We start from the raw sequence: 20,313 nt of genomic DNA on the forward strand, positions 1-20,313 counted from the left end.
TGTGGCCACACCTTGCTCATTAAATATTTACGTTACCTTTTACTTAATCGCTTATAATGACTGAAGTTCTTCTTCACAGTACAATTGGACTATCGTCTCCAGGGAGGGCATCTCTGTTTGCTCTTAGATGGGGAGGCAAATGGATTTTTGCCTCTTTACAAAGCCTATTTCAGAATCGCAATCACAAAAATGTTTATCACCATTGTCAGTGAGTTTACGCTAAACAGTATGTGACTAAATATAATAATGAATATTTGATCTTTACTGTCATTATTAAAAATATATATATATTCTTCATTATATATAATCATTCTATTATGATTACAATTTAAATATGTAAATTCAAGATTACCATAAGATTATTTATTTTTTATTACCGCACAAAAATGTATATATATATATATATATATATATATATATATATATATAATATATATTATAAATGATAAATATGCATGTGAATAAAGTAGAAATACGTTGGCAAAAAAAAAGTCAACAAAATAAAAAGTAACAATCCACCCGCGTGACCAGGCTGCGTGATGACGTAGTGTCGTGTGCGTGTGACATAACCCGGCTTTACGCTAAGTGTTAGCTTCGCGGCTCTCCTCGGTTTGTTGTGGCGAGAAAACGGCGCAAACTGTGTGAAAATAACGCCACAAACTCCTCGGTTCCACTGCGCGGAGCCTGAACGAACTCCCCCCCCCCCGGCCCCGGCCTCATGGCTCTCCAAGGCCCGGAGGAGCTGCTGGAGGAGCCGGAGGACCTGGACGAGGACGCCAGCATCTCCCCGGCGGAGGAGATGACGCTGCCCGCGGGCCCCGGAGCCGAGGACGAGCCGCGGGAGGCTGTGCTGCTGCCGTGGGACCGCTTCTCCGCCTGGCTCCACTGCATCTGCGTGGTGGGCTTCGACCTGGAGCTGGGACAGGCCGTGGAGGTGAGGCCGAGCCCGGGGGACGAGCTCCCGGTGATAACGGGCTGGACGGGATCACTGCTGCCCCGGAACCTATGGCTTTGTTTGGGCCACAACTCCTCCAGTCCTCACGGGGTTTAAACTCAACTCTCTGTGTGAAATACAAACATAATATTCCCTGTTAGACTTCTGATTGAGAGGCTTTTGCTTTCACTGTGCAGCGAGCATTTCTCTAAAACAACATTTATTCACAGCTGTTTTGTGTGACAGAAGTTAGACTCAGGGCAAATGCAGTGTGACAAGTGTGACAGAAGTGAAAGAGTCAGCTACTTTATACTTTCATTCTTTTACTTGTGCTTGATCGATCTGCAGTTGCAGTATGTAAGCTGCATGTAAGAAATATATATATATAGTTGTAGGGACAGACTTTTTCCTCTTTAGAACAGAATAGTGTTCTAACTTGCCACTGTGAAAACTTTATTTTTATGTCTTTACTGAAGGTGTGATCATTTAAAATGATGTGGGACAAACGTGTTACAGGCAAAACGCCTAAACCAGAAGCTGAAAAGAAAAAGAACTATGACTTTTGCATTCATTACAACTGTAGTTTGAGCTTTTACAAACTGTCCGAGACAGAAGTCATGATCGACCAATCATCCTAATTGTTTGCCACAGCTCTCCCTCTAACCTCTATTTGGCCTTTCGTGATGTTCATGTCATTTGTGGATCGAGGACTTGATCAGTTTCAGCTCTAAAGTCCTTTGCACTTTGATAAACGTGTTTTTAAATGATGGTTTTAAGGTCCAAATATGTTTTTAGTTAAGATAATTAGCTGTAGGTTGAGTCAGCACAGCTATGAAATATTAAGAAAATTCCTTAAATGGTCCTTATTTTAATGACTTGGACTTGCATTTTAAGACTTGACTCATCTACAAACAGCAGATCTTTGAATATGAGAGTGAAGAGGCAAACCTACAGTAAAAAGAGAGCATTTTTGACTCAATTGACTTTATTTTCTTTTTGTGATTTGCAGGTGATTTATCCGCATCACTCCAAACTGTCAGAGAAAGAGGTGAGAGCGGCACGTTGACAACCAAAAACAAGCCAAAACCATATGCTTTTGATTTAATTCTCCTCCTTTTTCCATTAGAAAACGAGTATCTGCTACCTGTCGTTCCCGGACTCAAACTCAGGTGAGACTGAACTGATAATTCCTCCACTCCCGCAGTCCGTGAACGCACCTCGGCTAAAAGCTCGTGTCAATAGAACGTTGCACACCGTGAACTTCCTCCTTCTCTTTTCCCTCTGCTGCTATTTCCTGTTTCTTCTGGAAAACTCCAATGCAATGGAACAATCAATCTGAGGGCAAGTAAAAGCAAAGAGGAGTTTCTTGACTTATTTTCAGATGTAATATTAGTCAAATTTAGTAAACATTTGTCCTGGATTAGTCATTGGATGAATAAAATATTATTAGAAAAATACTGAGGTACAGACTTTGAAATCCCTGTTCATGGGTTTCATCTTCATTTAAGGACTTGTTGAATTGTTAATTGCTGATTCTAATCAATACCAAAACTAGTATCGACTTTTGATTAAAACAGGACAAAATTTGACCTTCAGATCTAGTACATGAGAGAGAATATAAGAAGGGTAGTGTTTAAGAAAGTACAAGCCTTGAAATAACGGGTCGGACACGGTCAATGACTGACGCAAAAATCAGTTTTGACCGATTCCAAAATCAAGGCTCCGGACATACTGACAAACGCTAATTTTTCGCCGTAATATATTTTGAATTGGCAAAAACAGCGCGGTGAACATACCCAAAGTGATTCCCATTCACATTCACAAACTGGAAGCAGCGGAGCACATGTGCGCCTGAGAAACACCACGCTGCTGCCGCTGTCCAACCAGCGGCTACAAGGACACTCAAGGGATCACTGTCAAGAAATGGATTGATGATGATCTCGCTAAGTTTTGTGCCTGTGACTGGCTAGAGCCGTCCTTAAATAGTGGAGCAACACGTCGGGAGCGTGTGAGCGTCGGAAGCTTTGGACGCTCCACCAGAGCGGCCCAGAGGGAGAGGGAGGGAGAGAGAGAAGAGGAGACAGGTAGTTCCAGAGCGTAATCTTACCTGTAAATGCTTTTTTATTTTTCACATCTGTTGTTGGCGTGAGCCAAAGGAAAGTTTCAAGCCCCTCCCCCAAGCGTTACCATGGAGATCATCTCACTAATAAATTATATAATGCTTAAAAGAGCTACAATGAGGGGCCAATAAGCATTCTTTTATATTATTTTATCCATTTATGGCCATTTTATTTTTAAATGAATACACTGTATTAAAACGTAGGGAAGTTATTATTTATTTTTTTTAAAACACTATATAAATGTTTCCTTACTTTTTTCTGATAATTGTGAATTATCATAAAATCGTGATATTTCTCATGATAATCGTGACTAAAATTGATATTGTGACATCCCTAATAACGAAACAAACAAAAGTCAACCAAAAGCTAATAAAACAAGGAAATATGAGGAAGTCTATGTAGCACTTGGCTTCACTGTGACTGAGGTGGAGACGAGGAAAGACCGGTGTGTCTACTGTGTCTTTAATGTTGCAGTGACAGCATGAAGCCAAATGAACACAATTCAGAATTAGCCATGACGGGTCGTCATGTTGACAGGGACGTAAAAATAATTATTTCAAGGCTTGAAGTACTATTATTTTGTGTTGAAATTGACAGCCTATTGTCTAAAGATTTTAGTTTTTTACTCTCACTGTGACATCGAAATCCTCAGTCTTGGAGGATGGCGCCGCAGACGGTCGCCCTGGTGTTTCGGTGGACTTTGTTTTGTCTGTTTTTGTGCATAAATCATGTGTCGGCGTGCTCTAACACCCGTGAAGAGCTCTTAACCATCAGAACTACAACTCCTACATATCTAGTTCCAGTCTTTTTTAGCATCTGCTACAGAATTGGTCCTTTTTTTGGCCAAAAGAGTGGGACGCTGCAGATGAGGAAAACGAGCCGGCACGTACGCCCTTACCTGGGATTTCCCTCTAACGTGAACTCACTACACAACTGGATGAACTGGCACTGCTGATGAGACAAAACAGAGACTTTTCTTCATCTCCCGTTTGTGCTTCACGGAGACTTGGCTTATTGAGTCCGTCCTGGACTGCACCTTACAGACAAAGAGATTTCTCCAGGGGAAAACACCTGGACTTCAGATGTGACTGTGATCTCCAAACACTGCTCTCCTGGTCTGGAATATCTTTTCATGAACTGCAAACCATTCTACTCTCCACGTGAGTTTGCCTCATTCATTCTGGCTGCTGTTTACATTCCACCGAGCACAAACCTGCAGGAGACACAGTGCTCACTTGAGGACCAGGTCCAGAGTGTGGAGCGGACCTTCTCGGACTCCTTGTGTATCATCTTTTTTTTTTTTTTTTTTTTGGATCACTGTTACACAATCCTCAGCCACACCTTTCACGCCGTGGCCCAAGCTGCTGTGGGCTGTTCAGATCATGCCATAGTTCACCTGATCCCCACATACAGACAGAGGCTGAAGCTCTCCAAACCTGTAGAGAGGACTTCTAAGAAGCTGCAAATGACCGGAACTTAACATCTTCTATTCTAGGTTTAAGACCATCCCTGCCAACCCAACCCTGGTCCCCCCACACCTCCCCCACCACTCTCTCTGTTCAGAGACATAAACAGTCTATTTCAGAAATCCAAACCCATAAAAGCTGCTGGACCCGACTGTGTTTCTCCCGCCACCTTAAGACGCTGTGCAGGCGAGCTGGCCCCTGTCTTCACTGGCATTTTTAATACCTCCCTGGAGTCATGCCATGTCCCAGCTTCAAGTCGTCCATCATTGTCCCTGTCCCCAAGAAGCCCCGGATCACTGGACTTAATTACTACAGACCTGTGGCTCTGACGGCTGTAGTCATGAAGTCATTTGAGCGCCTGGCCCTCCTTCACCTCAAGCCCTTCACCTCCCCCCTGCTGGACCTCCCTGCTGGACCCCCTGCAGTTCGCCGACAGAGCCAACAGGTCTGTGGACGATGCTATAAACCTGGCACTCCACTTCACCCTGCAGCACCTGGACTCCCCGGGAACCTATGCCAGGATCCTGTTTGTGGACTTCAGCTCTGCATTCAACACATCCTCCTGCTCTGCTCCAGGACAAGCTCTCCCAGCTCAACGTGCCTGACTCCACCTGCAGGTGGATCACAGACTTACTGACGGATCGGAGGCAGTGCGTGCGGCTGGGGAAGAATGTCTCAGACACTCGGACTATCAGCACAGGAGCTCCACAGAGCTGTGTACTTTACCCACTGCTCTTCTCTCTGTACACGAACTGCTGCACGGTTCACTTTCTGCACCACATCTGTAAATTTAACTGTGTACATAGTAAGTCTATTTATATTTTCGTCGTATAATAAATTTAAATTGTTTTTCTTTAATACATGCCCTTTTTGATTTTATATATGTTGTTTTATCATTTTTAACTGTTTTATGTTGTTTGTGAATTCTGTTCATTGACAATGGCAATAAACCTTTTCTGATTTATTGTCTAAAGATTTTAGTTTTTTACTATCACTGTGGCAAGTCATCGTATCGAGTATGGAGCCTTCTCCTTAGTACCGAACTCAGGTTTTTTATTTTATTTGTCATTTATTTAAACAGGGGAAAACCAAATGAAAGGAACCTCTCTTTTTCATTGGTACCCTGTCAAATACAAAACGTAAAATAAAACAAAGAAACACTTCATATGCAGATGAAATGCAAATAAAACATCCAATAAAACAATCAATAAAATGAACAAATACCTACCTTGAAATGTTAGTATCACCAGGCAACAGTGCTAGCTCGTGGATAGTTTGTGTTCATGATCTAGAACTGATGTGAAACTTGTCAGATAATCTAATCTTATATAAGCAGAGAGTCACAGTTTTGGAAAGAACTATCCAAATACACCATAACCTTGTCATGTTATTTATTGGCTTCTTTGGAGTTGAATAATGGCGCCACTTTAACGTCGGACGTTGAACTTTGTGCCAGTTTTTGTTCCATGTGAATAGGTCCAGTAATTACAGAGATGCGAACCGTGACGCAGGTGTTTGTCACCACGACGGTGGATGCAGGTGATGGTGGATAGTTGCCGCAGTAACCGTGTCTCCGCAGGTTGCCTCGGCGACACGCAGTTCTGCTTCCGCTTCCGCCAGGGCTCCAACAGGAAGTGCTCTCTCGGCCGCTTCCTGGAGAACGCAGACCGGGACGCGCCGCCGTGTCTCAAGGTTTGGACATTTTAAGGTTTTCGGTGGACAGTCCGGGCGGGCGAGTAGCCAAAGGGCGTGGGGACGGGCAAATGTTATTCAGGGTCAAAGTATCATTAAAAACAATCGATAAGATGTAGTGCAAAAACTTTGAACAACTACCGTATTTTCCGGATTATAAGATGCACTTTTATACATGGTTTTGGCCGGGGTGCGATTTATACTCCGGAGCGACTTATATGTGATATTATGCGTTATTTTCTCAACCGCATTTCACATGACTACCGCAAGAGGGCGCTCTAGGCTCTCAGCGACGCAGAAGAAGAATCTGCACTTCCTCTTCCTCTGGAGTTTGTGGAGTTGTTTAGAAGTGACACAGGAAGAAGAATTCAATGGATTTAGTGATTTGGGGTAAAACTGATGCTTTGGTAAACTTGTTAGCATGTTCTTTATGCTATAGTTATCTGAATAACTGTTCATATGTTACGTTAACATACCAGACACTTACCACAGTTCTGTCTGTGCCTCATGTAGCTGAAGGTGTTAGCGTTAGCATACGTACACCTATTCACCATGTTCTCTCATCTGTTATTATTTTAAATTGCATTTCAAGATGAAATGTCTGTTCTTGGTCTTGGATTTTATCCAATATATTTCCCCCAAAAATGCGACTTATACTCCAGTGCGACTTATATATGTTTTTTTTCTTCTCTATTATGCACTTTTTGGCTGGTGTAATTTATACTCTGGAGCGACTTATAATCCGGAAAATGCGGTACATAACATAATGCAGAAAGGACATTCTTAAGCTTTTGACCTTATGACATTGTTCCGTCATTAAAAACATACTTTGAGTTGCATTTAGCGTCATCCCTTCGTGCTGTTTAGTAAGACCTCTTAAAACTGAGCTTCAGAAATCACGCAACGTCAAAAGTAGAGCTCTGAGATCGTCCGTGAAAGTTGAAGTCCATAAATCATCGCCAGACTCGTTCTGAGCGTCTCTTCCATCAAGTCGCGTTCGTTATGAGCGCGTGCCTGCATTAGCGTGTTGCTGGCACGCTAGCTTTTGTTCACCTTGCCTTTTTAACGCTCTCCGCTGCCAGTAGATGGAGCTCCGACACAATCCGCACGCCCGACAGATACAAAGTAATGTGTGCTTTCTGTAGATGTGTGATTTTAAGTTCTAAAACATGAGATGCAAAAGTAACAGTGCTCGGAATGATGTTTTCTGGCAGATAACAATACAAATAATGCATGATATGTGTCCTTTAAGTCTGTTTATTCTTTTATTTATCATGAAAACCGTTAAATATTGTATCAAATTAATATTTTGTGACTTTTCTGTAACGTTACCTCGATGTCGATTTGGATTACTTTTGATGACGAGTAGTTTTTAAGCGTGGTTTTGTGTGTTCCAGAGGGAGCAGGGCCACTATTACGGATACGTTTACTTCAGACAAGTACGAGACAAGACTCTGAAGAGAGGATACTTCCAGAAGGTGAGGGGGCATTGGTCGGTTCAGGTCGTTTTTAAGTTATTTTGGGCATTTACTCCACAACAATTGCCCCATTCGCCACGTTTAGTGTGGTCTTGCTTATGGTGAATAATAATGCAAATAAGTACATATTTATAATCCAGAAAGTAACACGTTTCTATGGTTCAAGTCAGTGAGGTAAAGTGAATTTATCTTACTATATCTTTGTTTTATTTTGTCACCCAAAACTACAAGCTTATTAAAACTCTACAACACTGATAAACGGCAAAAACACGCTTCTTCTCACAGAACAATTTGATAGAAAAATGAAAAAAATGTATGTACACAGCAACTCGAGCGACGTGCTAACTTTATAGCTGCATTTATTTGATCCGAAACGCATACCTGCAAAGTAATTCAACACATTTACAGCACTTTTAGCGCCTTTTACTGGATTATAACACAACTGCATTAATTATTTGTGCGTTGACGTCACGCTTTCGTCGACGCCTCTTTGTCACTTCAAAGAAACAAGAAATTGATCTCTTAACTTATTTTCTTTACTTCGTTTGTGAGTATGATGCTGTTCCGTAGTTCTTTTAGATGACAAAACAGGAAATTGTCAGCGCAGAAAGTGTTCTTGAGGCGCCTGAACAATCCATAATATTGCACCTTTTAAACCTAATCATTGTTTATGATGATGATGCTATGCTTTGTGTTTCAGTCCTTGGTGCTGATCAGTAAACTGCCGTACGTCACGTTCTTCCACTCGCTGCTGAAGATCCTCGCTCCGGAGTATTTTGAGAAGCAGGAGCCGTGTCTGGAGGCCGGTCAGTGCTCTTTGAGACACAATTTAGTCTCAGTTATTGTCGTTACGGGAGATAAAAACGCCACGACTCGTCACGATTAATCGCGATAACAGAGGACACGACAAAACACGGATTAAATGTGTAATTTCCTTGTTTTTGTCTAACGTGTTACTTTTCCTCAATTTTGTGACCGGCTTTATGACACTGAACTTACTGAACTTACTATATATAATTTTAATTCTAGTATTATTATTTACCATTATATTGTGACCTAAATAGTCATATATATATATATATATATATATATATATATATATATATATATATATATATATATATATAAAAATAATCAATCCCTTACAAGAAACTAAACGACCGAAATGAGTAAACTGAGTTTCCAGATCTAACTCCAACTGCAACTGCAGAGCTGCAACTAATGATTATTTTCTTTGCTAATCGTTTCGTCTGGCGATTATTGATTATGAAAAGATGTTTGACTGAATTTGACCCGAGTAAAGCTGAAGTGAGGCCTTTCGAGGATCCCGGTGGAGCACATTTACGGACAAAAGCGCCTTTCCGGCCAAATGCACTGAATTTGCGCGTTATTTTCACGCAATCGTAGCTCAATTTGAGTCATAAAACGTATTCTCTCCGCTCGTGGCGCGCATCGGTACTCATGTATGGACCAGTTAGCGATTGTTCCGTTATCGAATTGGTTGCGATTCATTGATAAACTTGTTGCAGCTCTAAAATTAAACTTTTGAGGAGGATTGTTTCCAGTTCTCTTGACAAAATCTCTCACGACATCAAAAAACCCCAGTCCTGTAGTTTTATCAGATGTTTTATTACTTGCAATTGCGTTTCTTTCAAGCTTTGGTTCACGGTGCACATTTTAAACCCAGCTTTTCGTCTGCTCTTCAATAAGCTTTACGTGTGTCTTTTGACAGTATTATGAGGAAAAGTTGACCTCGTTTCACGTCACGTTTGCTCTCGTTTTCAGCGTGTAACGACATCGACCGCTGGCCCACGCCTCACCCGGGCCGAGTCCTCACCCTCCCCATCATGGGCGTCGTCATCAAGGTACCGACGTCTCCCGGGCAACCATTTCCGAACGAGTCGCTGCCGGTCGAAGGCGGGGTAAACGCGTCACGCTCACCGAGTTTTCTCCTTTTTTTTTGTGTGTGTGATTTCCAGGTCCGAATCCCGACGTGTTACGACAAACCGGGGACTTCGCAGCTCGTGCAGTCGGCTCAGGTAAAACTTTGACGAACGCGGACGTTACTTTCTGACTCTCACGTCTGTCGTCTTTGTCGTTTCAGAGCGACAGTTCGGTTTCCATGGTTCTGCCGACCATTCACGAGGTCGACTTGTTCAGGTGGGAATGATTTCACCCTCAAACACAAACACTTAAACTGCAGTCGTCGTTCGTTATCGTTTACTAGTATTTGATTCATGTTCCGTGTGTCGCCGAAGTGTTTTGTGAGGCAGAACGATACATTTTAATACATAAATAATCATAATAATAAATACAGTCTTTACTTATGCTACGAGGGGACTTCTCAAGAAAGTATCCAGTTTAAAAAGCATCGACTGCACAATGTGTCGCAACATTTGGCAATGACAGAATTGACTTGGACACTGCTGCTCCAAAGACACAATTCTTAATTTGTGAGTAGTAATTACAGTTCAGAATAATTGTGTTTGATTCTTAGAGTCCTTGTTTGTTTGAGCCGTTTGTGCGTCACATCTTGGCAGTGTAAATAGTAGAAAAACAACTCCACTTCATTCAATACAAACCACTTTCAGACATTTTCACCGTGTGAACTTAAACGAGGGAGAATCTACAGACTTGGTTCTTGGTACTTTTATGTGTGAAAATGCCTAATGTTGTTATGCTTTTGAGTCTGACCAGTGAAAAGTATATTCAAATGTCACAATAATATCAATACACACCGGCCTAAACACTGCTAGCCCTGAACATGTGCAATACTGACTTAACCATGTGCAATACAGTCATATTCACATGCAATAGTGTCACATTCATGTGCATATAACTGTAAATAGAGTGTTTATTTACCATTATTATTAGTATTATCTTGTCTTATGCTAGCTGTTTTTTATTTTATTTTTATTTATATTTCCCCTCCATTCCTTATTAAGAAATGAGAGGTTTTGTCTATAGGAGCTTTTGTTTATAAGAGTTTTGTTTATAAGAGTTCTTCTATTAAGAGTGTTTTTTAAACTTCCTATAAGTTATCTGTCCTTTTCCTCTGTATCTACCTGCGTTGCAACAATGAAATTTCTCCATTTGTGGACAATAAAGGATTATCTTATCTTACTATCTGTATGCACTTTGAATAAATGGCGGCGACGAATTGACGTGTGGTTTTGGTCCCTCTGGCAGATGTTTCCACCCGGTGTTCTTCCACATCCAGATGTTGTGGGAGCTGGTTCTGCTGGGCGAGGCGCTGGTGGTGATGGCCCCGTCCCCGGCCGAATCCTCCGACACGGTGTTGGCGTTGGTCAGGTCCGTCGTGACAGCCGCTCGGCGCCGCTTAGCCCGCCGGCGTTTAAACTCACCCCGTTCTCCTCCCTGTGCGCAGCTGCATCGCTCCGCTCCGATACTGCAGCGACTTCAGGCCGTATTTCACCATCCACGACAGCGAGTTCAAGGAGTACACCACCAGGACCCAGGCGCCGTGAGTGTGGCACTGCGAAAGGCCCAATCGGGGGCGTCGGGTGATGGAGAAATGGACTCGGGAAATCTAAGCTTGTAGATAGTGACTGCAATAACACGGGATTTTTAGTTTTTAATCAATTAAAAAGGCGTTAGTGAGACTGGAAGAGAAAAAAATATTTTAAAAAAAGTCTTGGTTCCTTTGCAACACCAATTGTGACTAGTCGACTGTAAAAAAAAAAATTGTATTTTAATAATTGTAAGAATTATCTGGACAATACTCAAAAAGACCTCAAAAAGACCTTTTATAACAAAACCGGTGGCATTTTTTTAAGTAAATTAAATAAGAATGAATTATAAACCATTTCAGATTTTCATCAACCAAACAAATCTATTTCTAGAAGCGTTCAATCATATTTCAGCCTCTATTTGGTGATGATGTATTTAAAAAGGTTTTCAATGTACAATGTAGTCGACTAACAGCCCCATTTTGCAAGAAAAATGAAAAGTTTTTTCACGTTTTGTTAAACGACAGTAAAACGGCTTTTTCATTGACTTTCCGTTCTTGTGTCGTGCGGTTTCAGGCCGTCTGTGATTCTGGGAGTCACAAACCCGTTTTTCGCCAAAACCCTGCAGCACTGGCCTCACATCATCAGGATTGGAGACATGAAACAAGCAGGTACGGGACGCCACGGTCACTGCTGCCACGGTCACTGCTGCCACGGTCACTGCTGCCGCGGTCACTGCTGCCACGGTCACTGCTGCCACGGTCACTGCTGCCACGGTCACTGCTGCCACGGTCACTGCTGCCACGGTCACTGCTGCCGCGGTCACTGCTGCCACGGTCACTGCTGCCACGGTCACTGCTGCCACGGTCACTGCTGCCGCGGTCACTGCTGCCACGGTCACTGCTGCCACGGTCACTGCTGCCACGGTCACTGCTGCCGCGGTCACTGCTGCCACGGTCACACAAACTAATTCAACGTGTTTTACTTGAAGAGCGCGGATGAAGTCGCACGCTCGGCTAAACAGGGACATTTTGTCTGTCTCGATTCGATTCTAAGAAATATACTCAATACCGGATTCGATACCACAATGACAATTTAAACTACTCTTTATAGATGTGCTGACATTTTCAACACTTAATAATCTTCTTTATTAAACATTGTGGTCTTGTACCAGCTCTGAGAAATCTCAAAATGCTCTAAAATTGTAAAATTTTGTACTGTAAATGTGTTTTTTTGTATCGATACTTGTCCAAATGAGCATCTAGTTTAGATTATAGTTTTAGTATTGATTAGTATCTGAATTTTCAAACTTTTGACAGCCCTATTAGTCTGTTTTTATTTTAATTTGTTTGTTTATTTAAGTTGTTCACCATTTTATTTTACTACGTACTTGTTTGTAAAATTTACAATAGAAATAAAGTGGATCTTATTACATCTACTTCATTTATAAACATTAAAAGGCCTTAAAACCATTAGAACGTATATGTTGACATTCAAAGCGTTCACATTTAGACTTCAGAAACGTTCGCACAAACGTATAAAACCCTGAAGATTATTTGGTTCATTGAAAATCAGGATTATTCAGCTCATAATATGGTCGTAAAAACTAAAAACATATGACTTTTGTGACCATTTTAGAAGCAAAATTAATAGATATAATTAATCTATAGTTATTTAATATCTAAAAGTAAAGTAGATGTTTATCTGGCTGTTTTTGTCACATTCACTTTGGTTTGAGGAATAGTAACTTGATCGACAAAGGATTTCACTGTTGTGTAGCACTTAAAGATGATATTATTGCATAACACATACTTTCTGTTAGCGCGGCCTAATGTGTGTGTTGTGTTGCAGGAGAAATGGCCAAACAAATGAAGGTGAAGAAACTGAAGAATCTCAAGACTCTGGACTCTAAACCTGGTAAATATTTCCCGTCATGTTTTCAGCATTGTACTCGTAGTCCTCCGTGATTCCACTGGAGGGCGCTGCTTGTCCTCTGACATTAACGCTTCTCCTGGTGTGACGCAGGCGTCTACACGGCGTATAAAGCTTACCTGAACAAGGACGAAGAGATCATCAAACAACTTCAAAAGGTGAGTCAGTTTTAAAATGTGTGTGGAAAAAAAAAGTAGTTGTAGTACTAATATAATAGCAATATAATAGCAATACAATAGTAACAGTAGTAATAATAATAGTACCGGTAATAATATAGTAATAATGTAGTAGTAATATAGTAGTAATACAATAGTAATACAATAGTAGCAGTAGTAATAAGAATAGTACCGGTAATAATAATATAGTAATAATGTAGTAGTAATATAGTAGTAATACAATAGCAATACAATAGCAATACAATAGTAATACAATAGTGGCAGTAGTAATAATAATAATAGTACCGGTAATAATAATATAGTAATAATGTAGTAGTAATACAATAGCAATACAATAGCAATACAGTAGTAGCAGTAGTAATAAGAATAGTACCCGTAATAATATAGTAGTAATATAATAGCAATATAATAGCAATACAATACAATAGTAACATGACGATGTGTGGACAGATGGCACTTGCCGTGGTGAAATAAACAGAGCCCAGACTTTACAAAGAGCGTGTTTTGTGTCCAGGGCGTGAACCAGAAGCGTCCGTCGGCGGCTCAGAACGCCATCCTCAGACGCTATTTCCTGGAGCTGACGCAGAGCTTCATCATCCCGCTGGTAAAGAAGTGCTTTGCATGTGTCACAAACATTACACCGCTCTTCTGTCCCTCCACTGGACTCACGCCTTTAATGATTCACATGGTTTTATTTCCTCAGCACTATAAGAAATGGCGTACATAAACAAAAAAAAGAGCCAGGGTTTCTCAGGAGAGTTGTTTTCGGATCGATGTCGGCAAACGTTACAAGACAGAAACACAGCTGGACGGCCACTTCAAACGCCCTGAACATACATATTTACATCAAAGGGACTTGCAAGATGTTTAATATGGTCAAAATATGACTTAGTCCTGCTTTAATTTGAAGTATCAATATTAAGAAACAGACAAACAGGACAAAATATGACATTTCCTGGACAGTTTTAGAAAGATCTTTAGCTTTATCATAACTATTATTTTGAATTGAATATTGCAGTCTATGGTTGAAAAGTACACCTTGTGTTACATCATTTTTGTATTTAAATCGAGCCTATTCCTTAGTATCAAAATTATTGCAATCTCTGAATATACTTTTTGACACAATCATTTTATTACATAAACTAAATATGTTCATGTCTTGATGTATTTGTCAAACTCTGTCAGAATAAAAACTTAACAAAGACAAAAAACAAGACTAATTTAGACGGTTTAAATCCTGAATTAAATCCTCTTTTGTTTCTTCTTCTTTGTATTTTCATCTTTAAAAAACAGCCATTTCCCGCTCCGTCAGAGGGAAGACCTTTTGGCGATGTTTTTAGTTTGTTGCGATTATCGTTAGCCAATACTGCAACTACTTTTGCAATATATTGTGCGGCCTTCATTCCAAACAAAGCAATTAAGAAACATCACACAAGTGCACCTTTAACGGGCAAACTGAGCTACAACATCGTAAAAGTTCCACAGTATAATCTGTTTAACACGATATCTGCTGCTGCAATCGGTTTTGAGTGCAAACCGAACAGCAGTGAATAAAGTCATGGGCTCGTTGTAACGTTGGTAACATTTGTAAACCTTCAGGAGAGGTACGTTGCGTCGCTGATGCCGCTGCAGAAGTCCATCAGCCCCTGGAAGAGCCCCCCTCAGCTCCGGCCCTTCGTTCAGCAGGACTTCATGAAGACTCTGGAGAAGGCTGGACCACAGCTCACGTCCAGGACCAAGGGAGACTGGATCGGCCTGTACAGGTGGGACACATTTTGGGCACATATTGGGCTGAATGGATCTTCTAACCCTGTTCTAACATTGTTCCCTCGTCAAAAACACAGCTGGAGTAGCATTTAGCTTCAGTCGCACTAGTTTGATGAAACCTGGTTGGAAAGTCCGCGTTAAAAACTCTGTTCTGGGGATTTCTGCCTCTAATCACCAGACTAGCTTGAAACGTTTATTTTAAACTGTGTGTAATTCCCTTTGCAGCCAGTAGATGGAGCCAAAGCTCAGTTAGTCTGGCGTCTCCCTGTAACAAACTAATATTGTTTGCCAAACTAAAGGTACTCAAGCTCATGTTTGAAGTTCAATAGAAATACAATGAAGGCATAATATTTGTCCTATCAGCAGTTCACCATGTTGTAATGTTTTCCACAGAGTTCCACAATTTTGGTAAATGATCTAATTGCGTGGCTGTTGTTTTTAGATGGCGTTTACGCTTGAGCTTTTAAAATGTGCATTTAAACTTAATCCGGATTTATAAACAACTCCAGAAACATTTTTATTTTACAAAAGACTGAACAACGTCTTGGTTTTCACGCTGCTCGCCCAGGAACGCTAGAGTGCCTGGAACCATCTAAGCTAATGGATTCACACGAGTATTTAACAAAACAATTAATCATTTTGTAGTTTTCTGAACATCAAAACAACAACAAGAAAAACACTGCCAAACGTAAAGAACCAGAGAGTGGCACGAACATTAGTCACCATTTTATATAACACTTTTTTTTCTCTGAACCGTCTGAATCTGTAATATTTCCACGGCGACCAGCAGGGGTTATGGTCTGGCTGTGTTCAAAGGTTCAAAGGTTAATAAACGGGACCTTTTCCAGTTTAAAATGAGCGTTTGTTCTTTTCATTTCCGACCTTCAGACATTTCCTGAAGTCCCCAAACTTCGACGGCTGGTTCAGGAGCCGCAGGAGAGAGATGACGCAGAAGCTGGAGGCCCTGCACCTGCAGGCGCTCTGCGAGGAGGTACAGTGTGGGAACCTGTCAGCTTTTGACACCTGTCACCAGACATACAGGAGCAGGTTAACTATTCTGCACCTTTGAACTCTCGATGTTTGAATGGAAATGGGGAAAATCTTCTTCTCATTTTCTTTTTTCGACACGAAACCACCCATTTTAAGACCAAATTAAGCTGTTTTCAAGTGGAAGTAAAAAGTAAAAAAAAAAGTCCAATTATTCTGTTTGTGGGAGTCAAAGTCGATGTGAAACTAAAATGTTGTGAATAAATTCTAAGCTTAAGAAGCAACAAGAGAACCACAGTAACCGACTTTGGAATATTCTCCCTTAAAATTGTGAGTCCTGCACAAATTTGGCCTCATAAACTGCCCAGCGTGCACTTGAAAGCAGCATAGCAGATCCAGTGTACTGACTCTTGAGTTGAGTCATGAATAAATATGAACCGAGCGTTCTCCAATCATCCTGTAAAATGAGCTGATAAAATAAGATCATCCTTTATACGTTTTTCCTGGGACAGAGGCCTCACACTTTAACACACACAAACACCAACAATACAAGTGCATTTAAATCCACCGACACAAACAGAGGAGGCCGTAAAAAGAGTGATTTAGCAGCAGAGTTTGCACTTTCCCACCACACTTTCCCTCAGCCTGTGTGCAAACAGAACCTGCCTTCACTCTTCTATCGTTTTATGTCTCGACGGCGCTTTCTGAGTTCAACAAATGAATTGCTAACGGTACAAATGAGTGTTTGAATCTGATCAGTTTGGGACTCTAAACCTTCTCCTGAGGGCATCAGCTCAAACCGGCCATGTAGAGTGAGTAGTAATAGTGAGTACCGTATTTTCTGGACTATAAGTCGCACTGGAGTATAAGTCGCACCAGCCAAAAAATGCATAATAAGAAGAAAAAACCATATACAAGTCGCACTGGAGTATGAAATGCAGTTGCAAGTGTGAAACGTAACAAATAATACCGCATATAAGTCGCTCCGGAGTATAAGTCGAGTATAAGTATAAGTTGCACCCCGTCCAAAACTATGAAAAAAGGTGCGACGTATAGTCCGGAAAATACGGTTTGCTGGACTAAACTAGGACCCATTCCAATAAATTTAAGTCAAAACCATGTCGAGCTGCCATAAGGAAAAACAGACCCAGAACACGCTCTGTAAAATGTAAGCATTCTTTTGTTCTTTTCCACTCATCCGTAGTAAATAAAGGCGCTGGCTACTTCTTGAGCAGAGTAATTGTACACGCTCAGAGTCCAAATATACTCCCAAATACTTATTGAATGCGTTTGTCCGGTGCGTTTCCAGGATTTACAGCTGAGGATCCAGAGACACACAGAAGTGGAGGCTGTGGATCTGGTCCTGAAGCTCAAAGAGAAACTGGTGAGTGCCGGCAAATTCTCCCGCGCCGTCGCTTTAAATCGAGCGGCGTCCACGAGCTCGGCCAGAAGGGGGCAGTACACCACTCTGTTTGTGTTTGTCAGACTCAGGCGGAGAAGGAGGAGCTGCCGGTCCAGCCCGGAACGCTCCCCAAGCTCCGGTCCCACATCGAGGCCGTGATCCTGGCTTTGCCCGAGGACCTCCAGGGCATCCTGCACAAACCGGACACGCCGTGACCTTTGACCCTCAGACTCCCCTGTGGATTATTTAAACCAGAAGCCTATGGACTTCGAACGCTAGCATTTCAACTTTCCAAGACTGGAACTGAACTGCGAGAGGAAATGGACAGAATCATGAAACGCGGTTTGTGATTTTCCAAAATGGATAAAGAGAGACTTTTTTAAAAAACATTGATAGATAGGATTAACAATGATGTAAAAACAGGAAACGATGAGCGATAGTTTGTCTTTTTGGAGACGGACTCATAGATCTGCAGCTAATTTTTTAACAACAGTTTTCCAATGTTTTTAAAGCGTTTTTTTATACCAAGTGCACTTCACGCTAACACACATTTATGCAACGGAGTGACCTTGGCCTGAGCAGGGCTTCAGAGCGACTAAACAAGGAACTACAGCGGCCATTTTAAAGCCGCACTGTGGAACCTTTGGACTGAACGCCCACTCGTCCCGCACTACGGCATTAAACCCGTCCACGGAGACCTTTGTTCAGCGGCAATAGAAAATCCCCACAGTTTACGTAGACGGTGTTTTACAATAAAGTGGTTGATATGAACGACTCCATCGAGGAAGACACGGAATCAAGTGGAGAAGATGGCGACAAAAGGAACACGTTTCGGCGAATGTTCAATCCAGAGATTTGTTTTTTTTATGAAATGAGCTGTTCAGTTATTGAGGTTGTGTCAAAAGTGAATCCGCTGTGGAAGATTAGACGATTTTTGAGCGGCAAAAACGCACGAGCCGATGGTTAGAAACGACATTTTCTCCTGTAAAACACGACTAAAATGTACAAGAGTCTTATACAGTCTACCGTATTTCCCGCACTATAAGGCGCACTGGATTATAAGGCACATTAAGCGAGGGGGTTGGGGGAAAGAAGTGATGAAGTCTGAAGAATAAAGTCTAAAGAATAAAATCTAAAGTCTAACTACAGTAGGTGGCGGTAATGTAACACTTAGAAACCAACCGCCATTAAACACTAAAGAAGAAGACAAAACGTGTACCACACAATCGTTTCGAGGTCGGTAAGCACAACCAGAATTCATCCATAAATAAGGCGCAATTGGATTATAGGGCGCAGTGTTGTTTTTTGAGACGATTAAAGGCTTTTAAGTGCGCCTTATTGTGCGGAAAATACGGTAATAACACATGCAAAAGTCTACAACGCCGCTAAATATTTACCGTTTGTACCTGACGTCTAGTAGATAATAATAAATATCGATTACGCCTTTGTGGAGAAGCGGATGACCGACGGGAAAACTGCAGCGACGCTCGCATTTATCGCCGACACAGGCTTTGAATCGCCTTTAAATGAGATGTTTTCGAACAGGCGTTTACGCTCCGCTGTAGTTCGTTGAGTGGCAGTTAATTCCACCGAAACGACGAAAAAATAAGCCCAAAAAAAGAGGGAGGAATGAAACCGGTTTTGTCGGTTGCGCTTTCTTAGTGAGGCATGGATAGTCCTCAAAACCTGCGTCAAAGGATGTTTCCAGTAGAAGTAAAAGTAGCTCGGTCAAAAAATTAATACTCAAGTTAAAGTATTTGCGGTAGAAATGATTTACATATCAAAAGTACACTATTTTTTCTTTTTTTTGGTCACTAATCAAGTGCTTTGCGGCCTTGGCGTTCCGGGACTCGTGGGATGTCTTCGGCGAGAGGTTAACCTGCCGTTTTATTTTGAAATCCGTGAGGTTTCTGGGACCGCACATGCTGAAATAAGTGGGAGTGTCTGTGGTTGAACCTGTGACAGAGTTTATGGTGGATTCAAATGGTTTATAAATGTGCATATTTTAAACAGAGATTCTGATTTACTCTGAAATAGTAGGAAGATATTTAAGAAGACCACCAAATAATACGAAATGAAACAAAAGAATGTGCAAAGTGTTCATGTGAAGCATGACGTGATCGCTGCAGGTTTGAACAATTAAGAGTTTTTGACCAGTGTCTTTTCTGTGGAAAAAAAGTTTGATTCAACGCAATAAACTCGATGGAGCGATGTGGATTTTCCAACTGCAGATGAGAAATAAAACGCTATTAAAGAAGTTTTTTAGTCCTTAATGTTTGTAACCGATTAATTGATAATCACGATTATTCAGGTCACAATATCATCGTAAGAACTGATAATCGTGACTGTTTTAGAAGCCAAAATGATGTCATTTCTTTTGTCTGAACCCGAAATGTGACGTGAGTTTTATGAGGCACCACAATAACTTCACTTTTGCAAAGAAAAGAAGGATTTTGCTTTTATTTTGAGGTTAAATCGTTGCATTGTGGTATTTAATCATCCTAACTGTGAAATTTGATATTGTGACATCCCTACACTCAAGTTTTACTGTTAAATATGAGAAGTTAGAGCTAATTACAACTATTTTTACTTATGTTAGACAATAACGCTGTGGTAGTGTATTAGTTACCTTTTAAGATAGTTTTGTTATCATTTTTAATCCATCTTTTGTCCATCTTCTTCTACCGCTTTATCCGGGGCCGGGTCGCGGGGGCAGCAGTCTAACCAGGGACTCCCAGACTTCCTCCTCCCCAGACACTTCCTCCAACTCCTCCAGGGGGATCCCTTCCCAGACATAGTCCCTCCAGCGTGTCCTGGGTCTTCCCCGGGGCCTCTTCCCGGTGGGACATGCCTGAAACACCTCCCGAGGGAGGCGCCCAGGAGGCATCC

At 41.4% G+C, this 20,313-nt stretch overlaps 1 protein-coding gene across 1 annotated transcript; it reads left to right on the plus strand.

Moving 5' to 3' along the window:
* The first annotated feature begins 550 nt into the window (after nucleotides 1-550).
* dennd6a (DENN/MADD domain containing 6A) lies at nucleotides 551-19,635 on the plus strand. The gene is made up of 19 exons (XM_072439969.1): nucleotides 551-934; nucleotides 1,944-1,982; nucleotides 2,061-2,103; nucleotides 6,100-6,212; nucleotides 7,610-7,690; nucleotides 8,391-8,496; nucleotides 9,476-9,555; nucleotides 9,670-9,729; nucleotides 9,795-9,850; nucleotides 10,880-11,002; nucleotides 11,079-11,174; nucleotides 11,737-11,831; nucleotides 13,012-13,077; nucleotides 13,186-13,250; nucleotides 13,783-13,872; nucleotides 14,868-15,031; nucleotides 15,924-16,026; nucleotides 17,332-17,406; nucleotides 17,508-19,635. Exons 1-19 carry the CDS (start codon nucleotides 719-721, stop codon nucleotides 17,637-17,639), a joined length of 1,803 nt encoding a protein of 600 aa, XP_072296070.1. The 5' UTR covers nucleotides 551-718; the 3' UTR covers nucleotides 17,640-19,635.
* The last annotated feature ends 678 nt before the right edge of the window (nucleotides 19,636-20,313 follow it).

This window comes from Eucyclogobius newberryi, unplaced genomic scaffold (genome assembly GCF_026437365.1).
Source record: "Eucyclogobius newberryi isolate DKJ021-1_F unplaced genomic scaffold, fEucNew1.0.hap1 SCAF_11, whole genome shotgun sequence".
Taxonomy (NCBI): domain Eukaryota; kingdom Metazoa; phylum Chordata; class Actinopteri; order Gobiiformes; family Gobiidae; genus Eucyclogobius; species Eucyclogobius newberryi.

Coding starts and splice junctions, on each gene's coding strand:
- dennd6a (XM_072439969.1), top strand. CDS start 719: ATGGCTCTCCAAGGCCCGGAGGAGCTGCTGGAGGAGCCGGAGGACCTG. Junction 6,213..7,609: donor ACGCGCCGCCGTGTCTCAAG/GTTTGGACATTT, acceptor TGTGTGTTCCAG/AGGGAGCAGGGCCACTATTA. Junction 8,497..9,475: donor GGAGCCGTGTCTGGAGGCCG/GTCAGTGCTCTT, acceptor TCTCGTTTTCAG/CGTGTAACGACATCGACCGC.